General features: G+C 39.8%; 1 protein-coding gene across 2 annotated transcripts in view; it reads left to right on the top strand.

Moving 5' to 3' along the window:
* FBXO42 (F-box protein 42) overlaps positions 1–26,633 on the top strand; it is a 117,218-nt gene that overhangs the window by 18,916 nt on the left and 71,669 nt on the right. For both annotated transcript variants that reach the window (XM_029578292.1, XM_029578291.1), the window contains exon 2: positions 15,983–16,247. In XM_029578292.1, coding sequence (XP_029434152.1) covers positions 16,001–16,247 — 247 coding nt within the window. In that variant the 5' untranslated portion in view covers positions 15,983–16,000. The remainder of the gene's footprint in view (positions 1–15,982; positions 16,248–26,633) is intronic.

The following is a 26,633-nucleotide window of genomic DNA, read 5'->3' as shown; positions in this document are numbered from 1 at the left end:
TATATTACATACAGGGGACAACACAAAACATTGCAACTTCTGAACCAAGTAATAGGTTTGCGTTCCCAGCTATAGCAAAAGCCATTTGTTTGTGAACAATCCAGAAAACCAGAAAAAAATGTGGTGAGGAGATTCATCTCATTGTGGGTAGGAGTGGTCAAGAGAGTAAACTGAAAGCTGTGCAGGAGTCTCCTTACTGATAAAGCAGGCCTGCAGTTACTGCATCTCTCTCCGGTTTTATTCCTTTATGAGCTTTGCCAGCTGGAGGAGACACTTTCCCAGGTCAGAATGCACCCATACGTCTGTTTTTGTTTTGAAGCTGTGTGATGGGAGCAATAGAAGAGAGGTATCTGGCCCTGGGAGGCAGTACCTTTATATACAAAAGTCACAGAATGCTGCTTACTGAGCCTCCTTTTGCAGCTGGGCTGATTCATGGTCCTTGCCATGAATGACTGTGCTGGTGATCCATTTATATAACTGGCTTATTGTCTCCCCCACCACCACTGCCATCCCACAGCCCTATTGGTGGTACTTTAGGTGTGAGGGAAAGATTAAGGCAGCCCGCTTCCCTCTGAAATCAGTGCAGTCTGCCTCTAATGTATCAGTAAGGTAGGGCTGTTGATCCCTTTCCAGTTTGAATAAAGTAGTGTGGTGGCCACGTTAGGTCCGCTTAGATGCATAGAATTAAAGGTTAACAAATAAGTTGTAGGTGTGAGATTAGATTTTTTTTTTTTATTTATTTTTATTTTTTTTTTTAGGACTAGCTCATTCTGCATTGATGTAAGGAAGGGGACATGGCCCTCAAAACAGTTTTCAAATGCATCCCCTACAATTTATTTGATCTTTGAATTCTGTGCTGTCACCTTCTGACTTGTAATTGGACTGAATGTGCATGGAACCTGCACTGGTGATTTGAAGATTTTTTGAGTCATGTAAGATATGTTAATTTTCCTTCATGTTGGTAGTTATTGAATTATTGTAAAATATTGAAATATATAACAATATATAATATATAAAAGTATCTACAACACAAGCATGGTGCAGGTAAGTTACAGCACAGATTCTGTGTGACTCATCCAGTTTGCCAGGGGCTGAGTACTTTCTCTTAATTGTACTTTGTAACATATTAGTTTATCAGTGGCTGGTGGGGTTTGATAGGACATCATGTACCTGGATGGCTGATTAAGCTCCATTTCTGCAGGATGCTTTTTCATGCTATTAGGTGGAGAACCCGGTTATAATTCTGGGTGAGACCTACAGTTTTTAGCCCATGGAGAGAGCACTTTTCAAACTGAGTAAAATGACTTGGCTCAAATTTGCACTGCCCATTCCTATGAAAAATGTGCACGGGCTTCCATACTGCACACATTTTTTTAGTGAGGGTAAGAGGAAGTGTTGGGGGGAAGGGTGTTGAGGTTGCGGGAGGACAGTAGTATGCATTTTCAAAACTGCGTGCTCTATTTTGTCCACTTCATCACCTTCACAAACGAATGCAAAGAATGTAGCTGCCAGTTTTTAAAGGGAAGCTACATGGTTTTCCTTTAAGAATTTGCTGCAGTGTGCTTGGATAAAAGCGCCCTTATACATAAACAGAGGCTATTCAAAATTACCCCAAAATGAAAACAAGGCTCCTTACTGTTCAGAGAAGTATTCACTTTATGCATTTCTGAAATACTGCCACCCAGCATCGGATTCAAACTATAGACATAGTTGATTAACGTGTTGTGATGAGAAGTTGTGCTACAAGCTGGTAATCTGTTTACCTAAAAATTAACTTCAAACTGGAAGGATCCACTGGATTTAAACCTGTGAAAAGGATAAGGGAATAGGAAAACTGGAACATAGAACATCAGTCTTGGACTGAAAGAAACTGAGCTCATAAGTGCTTGAAAAAAAAAACCAGATTAACTTAGCAGTGATTATAGAGACTAAGAATGTCAAAGGTACAAAAGAAGAAGGAGACTCATAATGGAGTAAATCAAAATATTAGAGGATGCTGTAGAGTAACTGTCTCTATAAACTGGAAATTGAAAAATTGAATAAAAAGTTATGCTTTTATAAAGCACAGAATTGTTACCGTAAGAATGGAAATTGCCAGAGGCCAGTGCTGAAACTTTCGTTGTCTTAGAGCTGGGTTATGAAAAAACAGATGAGAGGACCTGGTAGCATTTTTAAACTCCAGCGCAATAAAGCAGCATTATTACACTGAAAATCTAGCTTTCAGCTGGTAAGAATTTTGAGTCCTTGAATGTTTGATTCCTTTGCCAGGATATCATCTATTTATTATTTTTAATTGTTTTATTATTATTATTATTTTTTTTTATGGGAGCCTCTTGGCCTAGCAGTTTCCTCATCCTCCTTTTTGGTCTTTCAGATCAATTGAACTGTCTCCTACTGAGCTTATGATGCCATAAACCATCCATGTGCAGCCTCTTGGGACTGTAGCTAGTTATGGAACCTGGTCACAAGTGCAATGTAATCCTCTGGTGCTAAATGGACCCAGCCCTCAAAGCTCAGGAAAGCTTTACCGAGCATGCGTGCACTTCCTGTGAACCCCTTAGCCTTTCTTTTTTTTTGTCTGAACTACTGCAGAGATGTGAACCGTCTCTCTTAAACACTTTTTAAAATTTTTTTTGTATCTAGAAGTAATATTTGAGACCCTTCTCTTTTCTGCCTCATGTTAACCTTTGCCTCAGCGGCCCCTCTTTAATTTCTGAAAAATTAAAATAGAAATCTGGACTTGCAGGATGGAGGCCCTTTGGGAAATGCTGATGGGTGAGAGTCACAACTGCATCACGAACATGAGAAGACTCCTCCTTTCCCCATAGTTCTAGGCCCAGTGCCATCACTAGTCAGGGGTTCAGTAAGTCTGTTTGCATCTGAGGGGGGTGCATAAGACATAGTAACATAGTAATGACGGCAGAAAAAGACCAAATGGTCTATCCACTCTGCCCAACTGGTTTCTTATGGTAGTAACTGCCACTCTGTGCAGGTTACCCCCCCCCCCCCCCGGCTTATGTTAATGGTAATGTAACCCCAGTTCTACTGGGGGTCGCCTTCCTAACCTTGAGGAGCTTTGGGGCCTCGCTCCCAAAGTGGGGGGAAAAATCTGCAGGGCCGTGAACACTCCTGAGAAATAAGCCAATGCCCGCTCAAAATGTGTTCTCCAACCTAAAAGGTTTATTACTATAGCTTCAGAATAGTAAAAAACAGCTTCACGTAATTCAGGAACAAAGCTTCTCTTCTCACTACACAAATGAAATGCTTCTTTTCCCTTTTCAGTCTCTCTTTCCTTCAGCCTACCCTGGCCCTCTTTTCCTTTCCATTTCCAGGTAAGTTACTCACACTGACCTGTGTCCCTCTTTTCCGAAGACAGGATCCTTTGAGCCCCATGGCAGGGTCTTGCTGGCACAGTTTACCTCCTGGTCCAAACAATTTCCCACACCACAGTTAAAAAAAACAAACAAAAAAACAAAACAAAACAAACAAAAAACAAAACAAAAAAACACTTCTATGTCACTGTTCAAAACAGCTTCACAGCAATCCTATGTTCTTCAGGCCTCCCTCGACTCTAGGAGAGAATCTCTGCCTACACTCCTGCTTCTCCCCCTGTAACCCTTCCTCCTGAATGCCTGTTCACCCTAAGCAGTGGCTGTCCCCGTTAGAGCAAATGGCAATCGGTGCCACTGGTGAAGCGAAGTTTCATCATTGACCTAGGAGAGATTTTCACCAGGAGAATTCTCTCCATGGTGCCGAGTCTCTGTGGCTCCTTGGGAGCACCAAGCTCCCAGGGCGTTGCCTATTCCATCATCGCCGTGGGGTGCACGCTCAACATGAGTCTTAGGATTGTAGGGTTCCAGAAGGAGCTCTGGTGCATTGCCCTTGGAAAAAAGGATTTGCACTCACAAAGACGGGAGTAGCTGGCTTGTTACGGCGGTTACTACCCCAAACCAAATATCCAAATTACTACCTCCACCTTCCTCTATTCCTGATGCCTTTCAACTAGCTTGATCACTCCATTCTTATACTTCACTTTCAATGCATATCCAGCATAGTTCTCTGCTTCAACAGCAGGGGAAAAGAAAAACTGTTACTTCACACATCCAGCAGAGCTCTCTGCTTATACGGCAGGGGAGAAGAAAAAAGGATTCACACTCACAAAGCGGGGAGTAGCTGGCTTGTTACGGCGGTTACTACCCCAAACCAAATGTGCCTGATACTTCACTTTCGATGCATATCCAGCATAGCTCTCTGCTTCAACGGCAGGGGAGAAGAAAAAAACTGATACCTCACGCATATCCAGCATAGCTCCCTGCTTCAACAGCAGGGGAGAAGATAAACAACCAATAAGGGCTGTATAACATAATCTGGGTAAAAACAAATAAGCATGGGTGTAGCTTGCTTATTGCGGCGGTTACTACCCCTACTACCTCTAACTAATCAAGCTAGATATTTCACTTGGATGCAGCTCCATCACCGCTCTCTACATTAATGGCGGGGGTGGAAGGGAATTAGAACCAAGAGCTAAGAGAAACAGATAAGTATGAGAGAAGAAATGAGGGAAGCTTGCTGGGCAGACTGGATGGGCCATTTGGTCTTCTTCTGCCGTCATTTCTATGTTTCTATATCTCTGCAAATGACCAGACTAGATATATTTTGGGGGTTGGAGGGGGATATAGAGAAAATCCATGGGTAGCTGCGTATGAAGGCTCAGGGTGCCAGGATCCCAGCCCTTGTTCAAACTGAACTGCAAACACAAAGGAGGAGGAAGAACCCACATTAAAAATAGTAAATGCAAAACAGCTATAGCTTTCTGGGCCCAGTAAACTTGTTTTCTAGGCCCTGGACTTTCAAGGTCGCTCTGTATTTTTTTTGTTTTTCTCCATGTTCTCTCTCTGCTTTTTGGACAGTAGGAATGCCACAGTAGCAGCAGCAGCAGCCAGCTTCCCTTTTTCCCTGGGCCAGAAAGTATGAGCTTCAGCATGCTCAGTGGATCAAAATATTTCTATTCTACTATTTAACTCCATTCTTTCCTTTCCTCCTCCTGTGATGTACAGCAGTGCTGCAGTGAAGCTGTGGTAAAAGGCTCTTTCAGCTAGACTTTTCAATCTTTCTGCCTTTCTGACTAAATGAGAATCGTTACTCCCTTCATCTTTTTGGACAGGGAAAATTAAATTTGTGCCTTGTGGACTGGAGGGAAGTTCAGCCACTCCCTTAGGTCATCATGCTTGACTACAGTACTCTGGCATGTGGGTGTTAGGAAGATTTATCTCTCTTGTTAACTTAGGGTGGAAATAAGTGCCCTGTTTCTACCTTCTGGCCTGTCCAGCAGCCTGATACGAGAAAGAAAATTATGCCACACCTCTTGGCAATGAAAAGTCTAAAAGCTGCTTCCATTTTTTATTACAATGTGGATATAATATGGTCATTATTTCTGGGGATGAAGGGTAGAATGAAACTGTGTCAAAAAGAAATGAAGTGAAATATGGTGCCATATAGCCCCAATAAGAGGTTTAAAGAGCTAAGGAGAACTTGGCAGGGGTGCAATTACTTCCCATATTCCCAAGACAGGGTGCCAGGCTGCTGGCTGACATGTCATTACAGCAGAAGTATGGCCTGACTGAGTGTCGTAACAATTCAGCTGGCAATATATTTACACTATAACCCAGAGCCTGCATAACAAGCTTTGTGAAACAGAAATAGAAAAACAAATCTTTGTGGACCTTTTGCTACTTTGTATATTCTCAGACAGACTCTGAAATATTTTGAGTTCATTAGGTATCTTAGGGGGTGTGTGTGTGTGTGTGTGTGTGTGTGTATGTATGTATGTATACAGTATTTTGATGAGTTCAAATAGGTATCTCATTGGGATTGCAAAGAAACTTAAAATCTGTTCAAACCAGGGTGTATAAAACAGTTGGGGGAAAACCCGCCACATGACTAAGCAATAATTGCAAGGAGTGTAGAAAATTACAGGCCATTCACTGAAGATGGTTATTCTTGAAGTTGAGCCACCGCCATACAGGGCTAGCATGTGGGTTTTGTTTTGTTTTTTTAAGAAGAGTGACAGGCAGAAACACAAGAGTCTCTGTTTTTACAGGAATCTCCTCCCTCCCTGAATAGTAAGAGAAGAGATAATGTTATCTCTTGTTACAGCATCATTGTGCTGAAAATGAGAAGGTGGTGTGAATCAGCAATGAGGATATAATTAAGGAACAGCTGCAGTAGAGCTGACCCCAGTGAAATCTGACAAGCCCTGTCTTGGAAGCCAAAGTGGCCCAGCCTCAGGTACTGAAGTAGGAATGAGGCTGCCTCCCAGAAGGACCATGGTACCGTAGTAATAAAACACAGTGAGGCATTGGTGGTGGTGCTACTTGAAAACAGAAGCCCTCTTAGACCCATGCAGTTGTCAGGGCTTTGCAGCTCCGATTCTGATGGACCCACACAGTGTATTAGACAGTTGAATACAAGCTTTCTTATGTATATACACTTGTTTGACATGTGATTTTTGAGTATTCCCTTATCTGGAAGTAGCACATGTCCCAGGGCAGGAAGAAGTGGCTAACTGCTGAGGCTTTGCAGCTTGGGTCTCTCCTGCATCTCCAGGAGCGTGCAATATTCAGGTGAAGCTCCCAGCCAGCGTTGGCTATTCAAGCAGGGTCGCCAGCTCACTAGAACTTAGGACAGAAAGCTTCATTGCAGGTCTTTCTTGTGTTAGTAACCTTCCACTTATCTCGAACTGGCAGTTGCTATCCTTGACCACCTCAGAATCTAATTACATTTCCCCTTGTCTCTTCCTTTTTATTAAACATGTTTAATTAGCAATGCATACTTGGAAAAAATGTGTGCATACGTTGGGTACATGGTGACAACCCCAAAAAGGGGTTGAATTAGCACAAGTTTGAAACTTTAGTAGCACCAGTCAAGGCTTTAAGGAAGTTTTAAATGCTTGAATGTTTGGGTACTTAATGTATAGATCATGTACCTGTGTGATTTGAGCCCAATTGGAGAATGGAATGATGGGGGATGTATATCAGCAACCGTGCCACATATATCCGTTCTGACACTTGCTTTGGCACAGATTCTAAGACTCTGAGATAATGTAATTTACTGATGGTAAATATATATAGGTAAAATTAAATGTATGTTCAATTTTCAATTCCCCATACTGTATGATATGTCCTCCCTTTTCTTACCGCTCCTTGAAGTGACGTGTTTTGTAACATAGCCAGGAGTCCTTGTGGTCTTAGGTCCACCTCAGCATAGTTTGGTCTGTCTCTTTCTGGTCACATCTGCAGCTGGGCTGCTTTGGGCTGGATCTGGCTGTCTGGTCATACACCCAAGGCTTGGTCATCTGTCCAAGTTGTCTGCGTTGGGCTGGGAGTTTTGGCCTGGAGATGTTGGGGCTGAGCTTTTGCCAAAACTCAGGCCTCCGGTCTCACTCTTTTATGGTACTGACTTACGTAATCAAGGAGCAAGATTTGCATTTCTTTCATCTCATTGGTTGGATCTGATTGCATGTCTTTAATGCAGTGAACAACAAGTAGTAAATGTGTATCTTGTTTCATTGGTTGGAGCCTGAAAACAAACCTACACCCCCTTAAATGTCAGGGTGTCTGGGTTTTTTAGGTCAAGAGATCAAAATGTTTTATCACTTCATTATATGTTTACCTCTTCTCTCATATGATCAGGGGTGGAAGACACTTCTGAATGAGGCCCTTCCTCATTAGTTGTTTCTCTCAAAGTTGCTTATGTTATTTCTTATTCTGCAACACTCATCAGTCAATCGATATCTGGCAAGCTGAGTCTTTTGCTCTCACCTCCAATCGTGTCCTCTTTCTAGTCTATACTTGCCAAGTTCCAAAAAGGCTTCTATTTGCCTTGCTAGTACAAGGTCCACTTGCACTGCAGCTAACTGCTAGTTACAGCTCTTACTTTTAAGTAATGCTGGAAAAGATTTCTAGGCCCAGTTTCTCTAGTTATTGTATGTGTTAAAATGTCCATATTATCCATAGTATGCCCATGCAGGAACTTAAACTGTTTGTCTAAATGTCCATTGTTCCATGTATTCTAAGAAGCTTAGATGGTAGGCCCAAAATAAAAATGTTCATATGAGGCGGCTTAGAGACAAATATTGCATTCTTCAGATGCTTATCCTAACTTCTGTCACTAATCTGATATGTAATTCTTCATCTGAGTGCTAATAACAGCTTCATCTGTAGCTACTGACCATTCACAATTTCATACATTTGTAATTCAGTCATCTTAAATATATCTAAAGTGGAGAGCATATTTTTACATTTGCTTAACGCTTAGTTCTTCTAGGTTTTCGGGTCTTTCCTTTATTAGTGTGTACCACTGCATCATCATCATCATCAATGTTTGAAATGTAATGTGTAATGCTTTGTTAATTGGCCTATAACATTAGGTTCGATAGATTCAGTGAAGTCTTTTGGGGTTATTTCTGATTCTTTATCCATGTGGACTCAGGTGGTTCATGGTATGTGTAGTGCCTTTTCTAAATTGTGTACAGCATAGAAGCTGTGACCACTTGTTAGATATGCTGTCTTTTAAGTCTGTCATTCATAAACCCACAATTTTTCAGAGCTATTGGTAAGGATTGCTTGACTTCAGACAAAAGAAGTAAAATATCATCCACAAACAGTAATAACTTAACAGAACATCCCAGCTGGGATATCTAGTTTTCTCAGTTGCATTTCTAAAGCTTGCACTAGAAGTTACAAAAACAATATAAAGAAAAGAGGCAACATAAGGCACCCTTGCTGTGTACCTCTTTGAAGAGAAAAAAGCCTCAGATGAAATCCATTCCCAAAGACGTGATGTTGTGTTAGCATAAAGGACAGGTGAATATTCCAAATTATCTCCCATTTTCTGCCAGATGCAAAAGAGAGAGGACCAGGAAACACTATCAAAGGCCTTCTCTGCATCTAGCCCAAGGGTTTGCTAGTTGACACACATTCCCAGATAACTAACAACTTTAGCTCATTAACACTGGAACAACACATGGTCACAAAACCAATTTGAAATCTAGACACTGAAAAAGGTAGAATAGGTTTCAAGCTGTTGGCCAATATTTTGACATCTTAGCTCAAAAGAGAAATGTAGGAAGCCGGATCCCTCAGGTCAAGCCCTTTTTTAGGTACAAGAGAAATAACTGTTTTCTGCACAGTCTGGGGCAACAACCTTTGGTTCACCTTCATCAGATATAAATTACATTTTGTAAAAGAATTCAGCCCCTCTGGTTCTGGAAACCTTAAAGAAGGAAGGGAGCCAATCACTTGCAACTCTTCACATGGGGACAAAACATTTAATTTCTCTAATTGAACTTGGAAGAGCTGTGGCTATTCAAAAATTGCTTTCTAGCTTGGAAGGTCTTCACTATCTAGAGAATATAAGTAGTTAGCAGAGACTTCACACTTTTTTTGGACCTATGAAAAAGTTCTCTTTAAGTTCTTAGTAGGAATAAATTTAGACCTATTATGAGTCTCTTATTGTTGAGAGAGATTTACCAGGGTTATTACCAAAAAGCTTAAACTTGTCTCATAAACTGCAAAGAAAGTTGTGCTCTATGGTGAAGCAAGTTATTTAACAAACATAGTAACTCAACAGATTTTCTCCTTTTAGTCTCAGTATTATACTGGGACAGTTTCTAAAGCTATGTCTTTGGACCATGGTTTCTTTTTTTTTCCCACAATGTAGCAAATTCTTACCCTGAAATACAGCCTTGGCTGTTTCCCAGAAAAGACCGGCTGGTCCAAGTGTTGATGATTATACTCGGCATACTGTTCCCACTTCTCTTTTAAGAATTCCTGAAAGTCGTCGTCATTACGCAACCATAAAGGCATTCTCCAAAATCTCTCTCTCTCAATAATTATACCAGTTTCTACATTACAAGTAAAGGGAGCATGATCAAGTATAACTAAAGGCTGAATCCTGGCTCTACTGACTTGGGGAAACATTTCTATACCAAGATATAATCTGAGATTTGGTGCCATTGGCTCTGGAAAGGTGAGCAAAATTTTAAATAGGATTTAGAAGATGCCAAATAACTTCTAGTTGTGTGCACATAAAGGAGATGCCTTTACTTAGGTTTCTGTACCAAACTATCAGGAGCACCCAGACTACACAATTGAAGTCGCCATCAATACTGCAGGGAACCCCAGGAAATTTGGAAATAGCAGTGATGAAATCAGTAGAAGAATGAGTGTAGTTATTAGGTTCACATAGTGAAGCAATAATCATAGATTTATATTTTCCAAGAACAGTAACACATCTCCCTTTAGAATCAGATATAGCTTTGTCTGAATGAAAAGGCACACTTTTGTGTATCAAAATTGCAACATCACACTTTAGAACTAGAGGAAAAACTTGAGACCCATATGTTTCAATTTACTGTGCTCAGAATCGGTGATTTGTCTTTCTCTTGCAGAAGCATAACTTGCACTTTTTACCTTTTAATGAATGTATTAATACCTGCTACATTCCAAGTTATATAATTAAAGTGGGTCATCATACTCCAACAAGAGTTAGCAGATTAACAGCATAAAAAAGAAATGGCTACCTCTTAGCCCAAGCAGAATGTTTTCAAAAGTCAAAGAATTAATGTAGGAATATACAGCTCATACAGCAGGTACTCTTTCTCATCATTACCCAAACACGCCCCTCCCATCCTCTACTCTTCAAATCAAAAAACAGACATTCTGGAAGGAAAAAGCCATAATAGCTTCCAGTCAGGAAAGTAGGTCCACTACAGCGACAAACAGGTGCCACCCCCAGCAACAAGTCAAAAATAGTGTAGTCCAAACACACCACTTGTAAACTATGAAGGACCTTCAAGGACTATCAACAGTAACAAGACCATCTCCGCAGGTCTCATTGCCAAAAATAAAGCAAACAGGCAAATTGTAAACTGTGAGGAAAAACTGGAAATGTGTAGCGTGGTACCTCTTTCCAAGTCAATCCCCAAAAGAATTCAAAAAATCAAATTTAGAAACCAAGTGACCTCATACCTTTTAACACAAACTGTAAGTAGTGCTGCTATTTTCAATATAATCAGTTATGACCATGGTTTCAAACCATTGCTGTTCTCAAAAATACTCTTTGTGCTCTATACATATGTTTAACAATTCAGAACACCCAATAATATCACGATATATCCACCAGTCCGTAAAAACAGTCCACAGACATATTTCGACTCCAAAGTTCCACTTGCGATTGTCCCAACACAGACTACGTTTCAAAGATAGCACGTGTGCTTCAGGGGGATTCTATCACGCATGTTTCATTTTTCTGAAAGATGCACAAACTCAAAATGTACTGCTTACACACTAAAAAAAATATATAAATTACTATCAAAAAATCAAAGCAAAAATGGAGAGAGGAGATGGAGAAATCAGTACAACTGACGTCAAAGCAGCCACCATTCCTTCACCAATTACCAGATGGACTGAGCACACACGCCAGTGTGCAGAGAGCAATATATGTATATCCTTTGTCCACGTAAACGTTGCAGTATGTTTGTGTGCATTCAGGTAATAGCTTATTAGATAATGCTGTAGGCTGCAATGTACCCAATTTAAAAATCTAAAATAATTTTCTGTGATTGTTTTTCCAGTATGTTTCCAATTCTCCAATGTGGTAATGCTTATTTGATGACCACCCAGCACAAATCGTCACACACGTCCTGCTGCCATATAATGTTGTACTAAAGAGGCTTGAACTTTACCCGTAGACGGACAACTTTGATTTTCTGTTAGTTGGACCCGAATCTGTCATTTTAGTTTATCCCACATAGATTTTTTTTGTATCAGATTCATGTGGCAACTTTGGGTGCAGTATGTTAAACATCAAATGGTTCCTAGGGGATTGCGAATGCAAAATTCACATTGATGTGGAATTTGTAAGCAAATGGACTGTGATTTCTAAATAAACATGCCTGCAACCTGATGCTGCTTTATATTATATAAGCAATAAAGAAAACAGTTAACATCAGGTCTTTGGTGGAGGAAACTATGAAACATATCAGGGCAGATATTCCAAGTGATGCTTTTGATGAATCATTGAAGGAATTTAAGCAATCAGTGGAGCAATTTAGAAATCGTGTACGGCAAGTTAAAAGTCCCCAAATTGAAGAGGGATGAATCTGATTATCAGGAGCGCTTACCAGTGGCAAGGCCCAGCCTCTCAACAAAAGCCATCCCAAAAGAAAGTTATCTTTGAGGACTCTTCGGAGGATTCCTCATGAAGTGGGGAGAGCAGCAGATAGTAAATCAAGCTTCCACTCCCGCTTTCTTTTTTTTTTTTTTTTGTTAAGTCTGTGGGATCTGCAACCTCCACGATGGTGTGTTCACAATACTTGACTCTTGTGGATGCTGTATGCAGCCCATGGATCCATACCTTCCACCTGGTCACAAGTTAAACTGGGACATCAGTAATCAATTTGTCAGGTGAGAAGCTCGCACTAATGCAAGAGCAGATTTTGGAAAAAATGTTTTGTTTTGTTTTTGTGCTGACACAGATACATGATCTCTTCTAGTGCCAGATTGATTTACATCGATTTTTCAGAAACTTGAAGATTAGGTTATATTTTTCTAAATTTAAGAAGCAGCCTGGAAAGGTTTCAGTCTTTAGTCCCAAATCACATTGGGTCCTTTGGACCCTTTTTTGGAACCTTTTACGGACTTGGGTTTCAGTGATTTAATTGAGATTGAGCAGACGGTGTTTCATCCTTTTTTTTAATCGAAGTGCTGAGTGAGTTGGCCCTTAATAACAAGTTAGTGGTAAAGCCCACTGATAAAGGGGGCGTGATTGTCATCCAACATAAATTACAGCATGTTGCTGAGATCACATGGCAGTTGAGTAATCCCAACATTTTGCCAACCATTGGAAGCTGTCCAACTACAGTGTTACAAACTCAAATAGTGGAAATAGTGGTGTGTGTGCAGGAACTTGATTAAATCACTGGTAAGGAGGGCCAATTTTTAATGGTTTTACTTCTAAAGATTCATATGTCCCCAGGTAGACCGATTGTCGTCTCTGTGGAATCGGTGTTAGAACCACTCTCCCGGTTTGTAGATTAGTCTTTCATGCCAAGAGCAAGCTTGTTTGTGCAGGATTCATCTAATATGTTGAAAATCCTTGAGGCGTTTGATCTGCCTCCTGATGTTCCCTTGGTCACATTAGATCTTGAAGTTCTTTATACCAGCATATTTAGGAAGCAACCTTACAAATTATTTCAGAAACTTTGTCTTTAAAACCCAGCTCTCACAAAATGCCTACTCAATTTATAGTTGAATTTAACTAGAATAGTTCTGCCATAACTATTTTTGATTTAATCCACAATTTTTTCCTTCACATACATGGCTACTATGATCCCTGTTATTGCCAATATCTGTTACTAGATTCCAGGACATTTTCTTATATCCATCTGAATGGTCCCACCATATTATTGCATGGCACAATTATATAGATGTTTTATTTGAAGCTCATCTCTGCCAGTGTTACTCTTGTGTCATGGTTAAATACTCTTGATGCTTATTTAAAGTTTACAGTGACTTTTCACCATGAGCGCATATCCTATTTGGATATTTTGATTGCAAAAAACATTTTTAGACTACCTTATATCGGAAAATGACAGATTACAATATTGCATTTTGAGTCAACCATATCATCTGAAGAGAAATCTACTAGTAAGTCATTTTCTGCGGATATATCTAATGTGCTCAGACGTAATGGAATTCAAGATATAAGCTAGATATAGGTTTCTGAATAGGATATTCTCGATCAGCAAAAATAGCTTATAGATGTGCTTTATTTGCAAATCGTGAAGTACTATTGGAATAAAAGCAAACAAACATATGTTTTGAATTACACTAATAAGACAGCGGCAGTGGTGTGTGTCTGCCATTCGAAGATGTTTAGAATATTTTACAAATACTTCCTGTTTTGAAGGACTACCCTGGATTTTTGCATTTTCATGAAGGCATAACATCAAGGATATGGTGGTTAGATCTGTATTACCATCTAATATTATATAATTCAGAGGAAAGAGGAAACTTTCCATGTGAAAAGTGTTCTGTGCTCAGGTTTTCCAAGGGATACGTGGGTTCACCTCTATGATTTTCTTTACAAACCAGGACATCTTGCTTCTCTACTTGTATCCTATGTGTGATCATGTTCCATGCCAAAAGATCTGTGTGAGACAAACTAAACAACAGATTTGGGTCCAACTAACCGAACAACACAGTTGTCTGACTACTGGTAAAGTTCAGGCCTCTTAGTACAGCGTTGTATGGCAGTGGGATGTGTTTGACAGTTTGCATTGGATAGTCATCGAACAAGTATTACCAAATTGGAGAAGTGAAAACATATATTGGTGAGACTTAATTACAGATGATTATTTTAGATTTTTAAATTGGTTGTGTTGCTGCCTGTAGGGTTAAATAATAAGCTATTATCTGATTGTACACACATGTACCTCATAATTTATGCTGACTTAGGATATATATATGTTCTCTGCACATTGGCTCGTACTTAATCCACCTGGTAATTGGTGAAGGAATGGCAGCAGTATTGATGTAAGTTCTGATTTCTCTGTTTTTGCTTTGATTTTACGACAGTAATATATTTTTTAGTGTGTGAGTAGTTACATTTTGAATTTTTCTGTGTATGTGGGGTGGTTTTTCTTCTTTGCCTTTCAGAAAATGATCTGAAACATGCGTGATGGTGTTCCCCTGAAGCACAAGTGTTTCTTCGAGGAACAGGGCAGTCACATGTGGGACTTTGGACTCAATATAAGTCTGTGGAATGTTAGTGAATATTTTGAATTGTTAAGCACATGTTTTGGAGCACAGAGACTTTATTTTTGAGCACAGCAATGCTTTGAAAACATATGTGATGGGTGATTGTATTGAAAATAGCGGCATTGTTTACAGTTTGTGTTAAGTGCCAGGTTGCATTCATGTGTATAAGGTCACTTGGTTTCTAAATTTATTATTGGGTTGTTTTTTTTTTTTAATTCTTTTGGGGATTGACTTGAAGGATTTATAGTTGTGTCTTTACTGATTGGTCTCCTGTTGTTTTTTAATAGGTCTTCAGAAAACAGAAAGTAGAGCAATCTGACATTTGCTCTGTCTGGAAGTAGGATGAGGCTTGAACAAACCAGTAAAGACTGTGCTTCATGTAAATAGAAGTACAAAATTACCCATCTTTAAACTCAAGCCACATATCTAAAAAAAACCGAGACATGCCTTGTACTTATAGTGTGTGTAAAAGGATCGCAAGAATTTAAATTAAAAAAAAAAAAAAATATCCTAGAAAAGATTTCAAAGAACCATGCCATACCACAAACACATCACAATATCAAACCAATACCTTGAGCCAAGTCCCTCCCCAACTCCATCCCCAGGAATGCCTCTTCTCGCTGCAGGTAAAGTTACATATGTAGTGGCCCTACATGTGAAACTTTCCTGCACACAGCCAGGGCCTCTTTCAAAGAGCCTATTTCTGTGGGTATAGAACCTGCAGAGATGCCTTTCAAAATTACTCATTTAATTATAGTGTTACACAGATGTGCTACTCAATTTCCCCTTCAGCTGTTGTGGGAAACCAAGGATCTTAATGATTAAACCAAGGACCTTAACTATATTACAACACAATAGCAGGTTTATAAACAATTTAACTGTAAACATTCGAAAACTTAGATGATGAAGATCAGGCCTAAGACTGTATTGTAGTATTGAAATTTTTCTGGCTGTCTGAAAATAGCAACGTTTTTGATTAAGGGAAAGTTGAAGTGCTAATGTATGTAGCAATGAGCTATCAAATGGATTTTGAGCTTTTTCAGACTGGAATTTTAGATTGCAGTAACTTTTTTTTTGTTGAAGCTACATAATATTCCAAAGAGATTCTTCAAAGAGATATTGTATTTGAGTTGTGTTTTTTTTTTTCTTCCCCCCTCAAGACTGTGAAGTGGAATGCAATGGCTAGCTCTTCAGACAGCGAGGATGATGGTTTCATGGCTGTGGACCCTGAAGATGTCGTGGAAGGGACAATGGAACAGGACGATGAGCCACATCCGGAGCTTCAGATAGAGCAAACTAGACATAACCGATCAATGTCGGAACTGCCAGAAGAAGTTCTGGAATACATCTTATCCTTCCTTTCTCCATATCAAGAGCACAAAACTGCAGCTCTGGTCTGCAAACAATGGTATCGACTTATCAAAGGTATGGAGCATACTAACCAGAATGTGTTTTCTCATAATCTTACATTGCTGAAAATTGTTATGAAATATACTATAGGCTTACAGTGATCTACAAGTTCCCTAGGTTCATATTCCAAAAACTGCTGGTGCTGCCCTATGACTAGCATGGAAGGGACACTAAAAATCTGGTGGTGCCTTCCTCTTTCTTAGAAAACATTGAAATATTAATTGCTGATATAGGACCTAAGGGATGGGCTGATAAACATAGACCTGATTTCACTTAACATATGGTGTTGAAAGGGTGAGAGGAAGGCAGGTGGATAGGGTGGCAGCTATTTGCAAAGACAGCAACTAATGGTAACCTGCCAGATGTTTTTTGTTAAATTGCAATGATGTAAAAAATGATAAAGGGGATGCAATGGCTTCCTTACAAAGAAAGGCTAAATGTAATCTGTTCAGTTTGGGGAATATGATAGCTTATACAAAAATCAGGGGTGGGGTGGTAGGAGTGAATAAAGGAGGACTATATACCCTTTATTTCTTTTTATTTTTTAATCAACAATTTTATTGTCAAAAGATACAATTACAAAAAGGTAAAAAAAGGAAACAAATCACAAAATAAGCAAACATGACATCAATGCTTTTACTTTAATTAGCCCCCCCCCCCTTCCCGTCCTGGCATACAGGATAGATAACATAAAGTTAAAATATGAACAGACACAAAGTCAGGGGAGATTAAACTTCCTCCAAAGCAAATAGGGCCCCCAAATAGATTCGAATTTCCAGAAATTATACTACTTAATGGCAGTTAGTCTACTCAAAGTACAAACAGTATCCAGTCTGGTCAATAACCTTTTAAATGGTGGGGCAATCTTCTGTTTCCAAGAGCACGCCACTTCAATGCAAGCGGGAAATGCAAATCTGAATCAATAGCTGGGAAGCAGAATTAAGACATGAAACAGGTTGATGTATGATCTCAGAAACAAGCTTCATCACCTGTTGCCAGAACAAATGTATAGTAGGACAGCCCACCAAATATGAAGGAAGGAACCTGTAGAATTGCAACCTCTCCAAGAAAGATCACTAACATTGAGAAATAACGTATATAATTTTAACAGGAGTGTAATACCATCTATATAATAGTTTATAACTGGTTTCCTGAATCAGGGAGGAAATAGAAGACTTACAGATCTTGAAAAAAATGAGATTTCACTCCTCCTCAGATCACGACCTAAATCTTTTTCTCTTGTACATTTTTGATATAAATCCTTTCATAGGCCCCACATTGGCTCAAAAAGAGACCGTCCAAAAACTAGATGAGAACCCAACGATACTGTTAAGAAAATGATTAATCTGGTGGTAGTGATAAAACTCTGAATGAGGGAGATTGTTTCAGCTGTAAAATATCAAAAGGAATTAGCCTGCCTGCCTCCCAAACTTGGGTGAAAAGAAAAATACCACGTTCCTTCCATACCTTAAAGGAATGTAGAGGAATACAAGGAGGAAAGGAAACATTATGAATAAATGAGATGAAAATATTTTCTAGACCCCCCACTAACTGGCGCTTCCAGGCAAATCAGACATTTAGGGGATTACATGTACAAGGTACCAGTCAGGATACCCCTGCCAGGTATGTCTGGGATGCTACAGCACAGACTGCAAGGGCATATTATTCATCCAGGACTGCTCTATTGATGCCTAATGTTTGGTGACACTAGGATTATGCCATTCAATTACTGGACAAAGCTGAGCAGAGACATAATACCATAGAATATTCGGCACACCCAACCCTCCATTATTTTTAGATAAATATAAAACCAGTCTACTCACTCTAGGGGGATGCCGTTTCCAAATAAAATTGAACAGTTTACGTTGCCAAGGTTTGAGCAAATTATTGGACACAGGGATTGGTAAAGTTTAGAATAAATAAAGTAATCTCTGCAAAATATTCATTTTAATCACTGAGATCCTCCCCCAACCAAGAAAGGGACAAACGTTTCCACTCAACAAGTCTTGCGCACGGTTACCAAGATAAATGCCGAGATGTTTAATCTTACCCATTGCCCACCGAAAAGGATGATGTAGTTTTAAAAAAAAGAGTTCTACCCTCAGGCCACAGGTAATATTGAGCAACTCTGACTTTTCCCAATTAATTTTGAAGCCTGATACATTGCTAAAATCACGTAAATCTTTTTCAATGGTCGTTAATTGAGGATCGCTAATGGTAAACAAAATGTCATCAGCACAGAACGAAAGCTTAAATGTCTGTGAGCTCAGCTGAAAGCCAGAGATACGTCTATAATTACGAATTTTAGTAGCTATCTGTTCCAGAAATAAAGCAAACAACAAGGGTGACAGTGGGCAACCCTGCCTGGTACCTCTCCCAAACCCGAAAAAAATCAGAATAACCACTGTTTACCTTAATATAGGCTCTTTGTTGATCATAGAGCTTGCTTATCCAGGGACGAAAGAACTCTCCAAAACCCATGTTCTCCATAGTATAAAATAGAAATGGCCAGTGCACCATATCAAATGCTTTTTCAGCATCAATAGCAAGGAGAAGGGAGTCTGTTTTCGTTTTGGGCCCACTACATAATGTCCACAATCTACGTATGTTATCACCCACCATTCTCCCTGGGATAAAGCCCACCAGGTCCTGATGAATAAGATGTTCAATAAAGTTATTTAAATGATCAGTTAAAATTTTTGCTAAATTTTTTGGTCAAGGTTTATTAAAGAAATAGGATAATAAGATCCACAAAGTGTAGGATCCTGGCCTGGTTTAGCAATAATGGTAATTCCAGCCATGTTAAATTAGGAAGAAGGGACCCCCCCCAGATCTCCAAAAATTAAATATCTTTTGTAAATGGGACACTAAATAAGGTGCGAATTGTTTGTAGAATCTAGCTGATAGCCCATTTGGGCCAGGGGCCTTTCCTACTTTGAGACTCTTGATGGCTAGAAGAATCTCTGGGCTACAGTTTTCCCTGTCCATCTCTTCCCTCATATCAGATGTCAGTTAAGGCATAGGTAGATCTTTAAAATACGCCTCAGACATATCTGCAGAGATGGAGGAATTAGCACTATATAAGTCGCCATACGATTGTAGAAATCTAGTTCGGATAGCAGAATTATCTGTCAGAAGTTGCCCAGGCTCAGCCTTAATTTTTAAAATATGATTTTGGAGGGAGATTTTCTTTAATTTAGTAGCTAAAATCTTTCCAGCTTTTTCACCGCCCTCAAAATTATTCCTGTTTCACAGTGTCCAAATGGTGGGCTATACGACTCACTGCAAGCTGTTTCAAATCCTCCATAGCACATGAAAGTAAGGACAGTATCCGCCGGGGAACCAGTTAGAAAATGTTTCTATGAGAGTGAATGAATTTCACGTCGTAAGGTCACACAATTAAGCTCCTTCTATTTCCTAAAACGGCTCGAGAGAGAAGGAGACCCCGCACACAGGCCTTCAGACAATCCCAAACAATAATGGGGGAAGAATCACCAGTGTCATTTCTGGCTAAAAAAATCACCAGTACTGTTAGCTAGAGAATCACTATAATCCTTATCCAACAATGATTCAATCAACTGCCAAAATCTTTCCCCCAATTATAGTTATCGAAAAAATATCCACCCAAATAGGGGCATGACTTGACCAAAGTATAGCTTCAATACCTGTGGCAGAAACACTATGAAAAATGGATTTGTCTATCAAAAATAATCTATCTTTTGAGTAGGAATCATGGGGATGCGAATAAAAAAAGTATAAGAGTGCAAGGTTGGAAAAACCCCCCTCCATACATCAATCAAATGCCAGTTGTCCATAATCGCTTGAAATTGATCTCTGTGAAATTTTGGTAGCAAGGCAACACCCTGAGAGGTGTCGACAGCAGGTGATCTCCCCCCAAGTATTAAATGACCCAAGCAATGGGCAAGCAAGATCCTTATGTAAACGTTGAAAGAAAAAAGCCCTGCTCTTTATCAGGGGAATATATACTGATCAAAGTGAATAAATTGTCGTGTGGAAAATTAAGCACCTACCCAGAGGATCCATAACAATTTGCAATCAAAATCCTTAAAACATGATACTAGCTCCTGTATATTTAGCAATCTTACCACGAGGGGTAAAAAAGGATTGAGAACATTTAGAGGAACGTAGCAGATCCTTGGACCTGCTCTTTAAGCAAGTTCCTTGAATAAAGACAAAGTCGGCCTTAATGAGTTCTAACTCACGAGAATTTGTCTCTTATCGGGAGAATTCAGGCCTTTAGCATTAACTGAGGTTATACGAAAAGAAGGCATTTACCGTTATAATGTAAATGCAATACTTAATACATCAAAATAGACAGTGAGACAAAAAAAGAAAAACCTTGGCCTGAGACCCAATGTACAGGGCCAAAGAAAAAAAACAATACCCTCGGGGGAAAAAATGAGGAGCACAGAGCAAATATGAAAGCAAGCATCTGCAATGTGGAAAAACAGAAAAATACATTCTTATATTGAGGACAAAAAGACCCCCCCCAAAAAAAAAAAACCAAACAACAAACCAAAAAAACCCCCAACTTCTTAACAGATCTGCTGTAACCTCCCTGCAGATCATCTCCACTTCTTTCAGTGGAGGAAAGTTTGTCACCAATGGGAGTGGTCCTGTTCCACACCTGGAAGAAACAAAGACAAAAAACCAATCAAAATGCAATAGGTATGTATGGACCTAGCCTGTCAAAAAATACAACCGAGCTATGCACCAAAATGAACACAAAAAGAAAGTAAGCTGAGGCATATAAGCTGGATATATAGGAAAAAAAACACTTTCACCCTCAAAGAGTTCAGGTTATGTCCTTTGAAATCAGAGAGCCTCCCAAGTGTCTCTGTTGCCTGCTGTTTCTTTTCCTTGCACATTGCTAGGTCAGGGGCAAAGCTCTCATAGCAGAGACAATAGAGGGTATCAACGGCTGCGAGGATCCAATAAATCCACGATCCTTAAGGATAGAAACGGTGTCTGCTGTAGTCCAAATCTTAGGATGGAGCCATCTGTACTTAATATTTTCTTTTCTGAGAGAGTCTGTAACTTCTCTTAATTCTTGTCTATTTTGTAAAGTGGCCTGGGAGAGGTCCACATAATTAGCTATCTCTTGATTCTCCCAGATCCAAACAGGCTGATTTTTAGCAGTAGAGTCTGCCAATTCCTTAATCGAAAAATCATGAAAGCATACAATAATGTCTTGGCGACGATTGTTGTTAGGGGTGCCGAGTGCTCTGTGAGCTTTATCAAGTTTAATATCTGGAGGAAGTGAGAAGATATGTACAAAAATGCACAATCAACGCTTTGCAGTCAGCATTTTCAGGTAATTCACGAAACCCATGAAAATGTAGATTTCCCCTCCTCGCGTGATTTTCCAGATGGGCAAGTTTTTCTTTAATCGCAAGTTTGTCCTCATTTAAATCAGAGCATACCTCTTTAAGATGTTTGGTGGCCTCCGCCTGAAAATCCATGTGATTATTGAGCTCATCCACCTGAAGTCCCAGAGAAGCAATTTCCTCCTTGACTTCTGCCATCATACCTCAAAGTTCCTTTATAGAATCTAGCAGATCCCTTCTTACTCTGGCAAACCATTCCCTAGATTCACCACAGGATGGTATATCCGCTGCTGAGCTGGTTAGAATGCCATCGCGGTCTAGCACTTCCTTTGGACCTTCGGGGATGGTGCCATCGCGCTCATCCATGGCATCTGAAGCGTTGTTTTTATGATATGAAAATTAAGGAAAATCCACCTTTTTTTTTTCCATTTTGTTGCCATCGCACAATCATGGAGGGCAGTAGTCGGCACCAAAGAATGAAAAAGGCCAGCACTAGATGCTCTGAGAATAGATTATGGAGGCGGGGAGAGGAGCTCTGTATTTAGGCTTCCAACTCCATCAGTGATGTCACGTCCTCCAGCGTTACACACCCTTTCAAATAATGTTAAAGCAGTGGGACATTACATAAAACTAACAATTAGATTTAAAACAAATTGTTGAACGTATGTTCATTTGACACACAAGCTGTGTAATCTGTTGCTAGAGGACAAGGTTAAGGCGACTAGCGTAGTGGAATTTAAAAGAGGTTTGAACAGTTTACTGGAGGAAAAGTCCATAAACAATTATTAGCCTACTCAGACTTGGGAAAGTCATCCCTTGTACCTGGTAGTGAGCCTCAAGAAAAAGATATTTTTGGCATCTGCTGGGTGCTCGTGACTTGAACTGGCTACTGTTGGAGATAGTATGCTGCGCTTAATGGACCTTGGTCTGACTCAGTATGGCATTTTTTTTTTTTTTAAATTATGTTCTTATGATGGTGCTTTACTTGAATAGGTAAACATAACAACAAGGAATACGATAGCATGAGTGGAGTGGAATGTGTAAATTCAAATTGGTTGTTTATGATGGTCAAGAAAATAAAAAGGTGAGGGGACAATCCATGAAGTTAATAAATAGCACATTTAAGACAAAGTGTGGAAAATATTTTTTTTTCACTCAATGCATAATTAAGCTCTAGCATTCATTGTCAGAGAATGTGGTATAGGTAGTTAGCCTAGCTAGATTTAAAAAGGGGTTTGGACATGTTCCTGGAGGAAAAGTCCATAAACCGTATTAACCAGGTAGATTTGAGAAAAACCATTGCTTATCTCTGAGTGTGAGCAGCATGGGAAATCTCTAACATTTGGGATCCTGCCAGGATCTTTGATTTGGATTGGCTGTTGTTAGAACGGGATACTGGGCTTGATGGATTCTCGGTTTGATCCAGTAAGGTGGTTCTTATGTACTTATGGCAGATAAGGACTGTAGGATGTTTCCAGACTACCCAATATACTACTTTTTTGAATGCCATGGACCCCAGTTGATCTTTGACTTACCCTTCACTTCTTTGCAACGAAGGATCTCATGTTTTCAGCCCAGACTTCTATTACTGTATTTTTCTTCCACCAAGATGATCATCCATTCATCCACCACTCTTTGAAGAGGATTGTGAGAAATTGCAAGATGACCTTGCAAAACTGGGAGACTGGGCATGCAAACAGCAAATGAAATTTAATGTGGAGGTGTGCAAAGTGATGTACTTAGGGAAGAATAACCCAAATTATAGCTACACAATGCAAGGTTCCACATTAGGAGTCACCATTCACAAAAGGGATCTAGGCGGTGTCGTTGGTAATATGTTGAAATCTGCTCAATGTGCAGCAGCAGCAGCCAGGAAAGCAAATAGAACGTTAGAGATTATTAGGAAAGGAATGGAGAATAAAATAGAGAATAATAATAATAATCTTATTTATAAATTGTAACTGAACTTTATTGGCACCTGTTAGAATATACAATATCCTACATTTACTTACCTTAGTCTATGTGCCTATTTGTAAACCGTTGCGATGGTATATAACTTAGTGACAGTATAGAAAAGTTTTTAAATAAATATCATAATGCCTGTGTATTTTTAGTGTATTTATACCTTTGAGGTATACCAAAGGTATACTATCATATTGCCCCCTGCTCTTCTCCTTAAGTCTTCATGGGGGATTTAGACAGTGTTGGTAGCCATTTTCTGAAATGTCTCTACCGTGTATCCTTCTAAGCAGTACATTTTCCAGATTTGGAAACCGTAGTCCAGTGACTTGCACAAAGGTATTATCACCATTGTTTTTTATGTTGCTTATACTTGTGCATGCTATCATTCCTCTAGCTCTGGCCACTGCCTTGCCACACTGCTTCACAACTTAGATCATCAGATATGATCACCTGCAATGTCCCTCCTTTTTAATGCTTACCAGTATTTCATCCTCTAGTACGTGCTGCTCCCCTAGATTTATGCCCTTCAAATACATGATTGTGCCTTTTTTGCATTGCCACTTACCTAACAAGCTTTTAACCACTCCTCAAACTTTCTTAGATTGCTACTCATATTGTCTACTGTATCAGGAGCTATTGTGAAGGTCTCACTATCATCTGCAAGAACACAACTCTTCTGCAATATCATTTTTTAAAATGTTGGACAGAATTGGTCACAGGTATGATCCCTGAGGCACTCTGCAGATAACCCGTCTTTCTATATTTACCACTACCCTCTAGCCCCAGTTGGTGCAACATTTGAAGCCTGTCAAGTTTGTGTGAGTCTTCTATGTTGAATAGTATCAAAAGCTTTACTAAAATTGAAATATACCATCCAGAATGATTGTTCCTCATCTTTGATTGGATGACCAAAGAATTAGAAATTGAATTTGAATTGTCCGACATTCTCTGTCTGGTAAATTCATGTTTTCCTGGATCCTGTACCACCACTGGATTCAAGAAACTAGGATTGTGCATTTGTTGGTCATTCGTTTCATTTGTTTTGTGGTATGTGCGTATCTCTAGTACACGGGCAAGTGTCCATGCTCGTAGAATGGAAAATGTAGGCGTGTACCTGATACACTTGTACCGTGAAACGAATGACCAACGAATGCGTGTCCCTACAAGATAATGCATGAACATTTCCTTCATTTGTGACTGCAGTAACCTATTCACAGCTGAGTTCTGACTGACTACATTTCTGTTTCCACTCTGGCACCCGCCTTTCTGCACTCTTTTGGAACTGCTCTTGTCCCCAAAGAGTGAATGGAACTGATAGTTACTGGAATCTCGGTGAGATTCTTTGCTATCTTTGGATGTATTCTATTTTTGTTTAATATATCACATAGACCCTTCTGTTTGAAAATTGAGGACTATGGTGCCTAGCCAATGTTAAGCATAAAATACCAAAAGTGCCTACTTATATAAACATGCTATTATTCAGATGCTTGTGATTAGATGACCTTCATAATAGGCTTCATCGTGGAGTAGTGTAACTTTTTAACTCAGCCTTATATATAATCATTGGTCAAGTGTAATGAACATATAATTTTTTCTTTTTTTTCAATAATGCTATAACTTTGATAGACCACAAGATAAATTAAGTTCCAACTTAGCTTGAAAATTTAACTCTACTTCTATCAGATGGACATTGAAGCCTTATAATCCAAAAAAGCCCTTTTTTTTTCAATTAAGCTCTGGAATTTGTTGCCAGAGGATGTGCTTAGTGCAGTTAGTGTAGCTGGGTTTAAAAAAGGTTTGGATAAGTTCTTGAAGGAGAAGTCCGTTAACTGCTGTTAATCAAGCTGACTTAGGGAATAGCCACTGCTATTAATTGCATCAGTAGCATGGGATCTTCTTGGTGTTTGGGTAATTGCCAGGTTCTTGTGGCCTGGCTTGGCCTCTGTTGGAAACAGGATGCTGGGCTTGATGGTCCCTTGTTCTGACCCAGCATGGCAATTTATGTTCTTAAGTTCAGATGCATTAAAGCTGCTTTTCCTGGTCAACAGGAAAACCTCTGTTACCAGAATTCAAGAGAAACTCTCCAGCAGCTTCTCTGACAGGATCAGAGCTTGTTATGGTGTGTTAAATGGAAGCAAGAGCATTTGGTTCATCCTTTCCTTAAAGGAAATCAATGTTCTTTTCAGTAAGTGGCTGCTTAATTCAGAAATTGATGGCCTTGCTTGCGGTCTGTCTCACCTATCAAACCACGAAGTGAAGATGTATTCCTCTGAGGAATGCTGCTGGATAAATAAGTGTTGCCATTTCCCTCATCCTTTGCATGATTCTGGAAGAAATGCTTTTGCTTAAACTTTATTTTCTTTGTTGTGTTTAAACACGAATAGCCAGATTTAAATTTTTTTTTTTTTTTTTTTTTTTAAAGGGCCACATGCGTAAATAACGGGGTTATGTGCGTGGCCGGGCATTGCGTGTGCTGCGCGCATTTTCGGAAGGGCCCGGCCATGTGCGTAACCTCCATTACGCGCCGAAGTGCCTGGCGTCTCCAAAGGGGCGGGAGTCAGGCTAGAGCAGTTTGACGCTGTCCGGGGCAAGAGCACACCGCCAGCAGGCTGGCTCGCTGAACTTCTGCTCATCAGAGCAGATAAGTTACAGAACAAAAAAAAAATAGGGTAGGTAGGTAAGGGGAGGAAGGTTAGATAGGGGGTTAGGGAAGTTCCCTCTGGTCTGGGAGGGAACTGGAAAAAAGGCCGATTGCGTCGCTCGTAATTTGAACATTCCCCCCCTTCCCCCGCGCGTGCATGCATATGTTATAAAATTAGTGCGTCCGTATGCATGCGCCGGAACCATGCGCGCGTGGGTCTGAAAATCAACCCGTTTTCTAGCACTGTATGGCTGCTAGCGCTTTCTCTTCTGTCCCCACACCAGATGTCAGGAAGATTTGGCAAAATACAGATTGGAGGAGCTGTGTGGCTTCAGCACTGCCCCCTGCTCACATTTTGAAGTCCCAGAGCTCCTATATCAGGCCACCTGGTGCAGTGCTCAAGTAAACAGCAGTAGGAAAGTGTTAAACCTGTAGGGTGATGATGAGCGG

This window comes from Rhinatrema bivittatum, chromosome 15, assembly GCF_901001135.1.
Source record: "Rhinatrema bivittatum chromosome 15, aRhiBiv1.1, whole genome shotgun sequence".
In the NCBI taxonomy this organism is placed as follows: Eukaryota; Metazoa; Chordata; class Amphibia; order Gymnophiona; family Rhinatrematidae; genus Rhinatrema; species Rhinatrema bivittatum.
The sequence above is the reverse complement of the archived record's forward strand: the minus strand, read 5'-3'. Positions and strand labels throughout refer to the sequence as shown.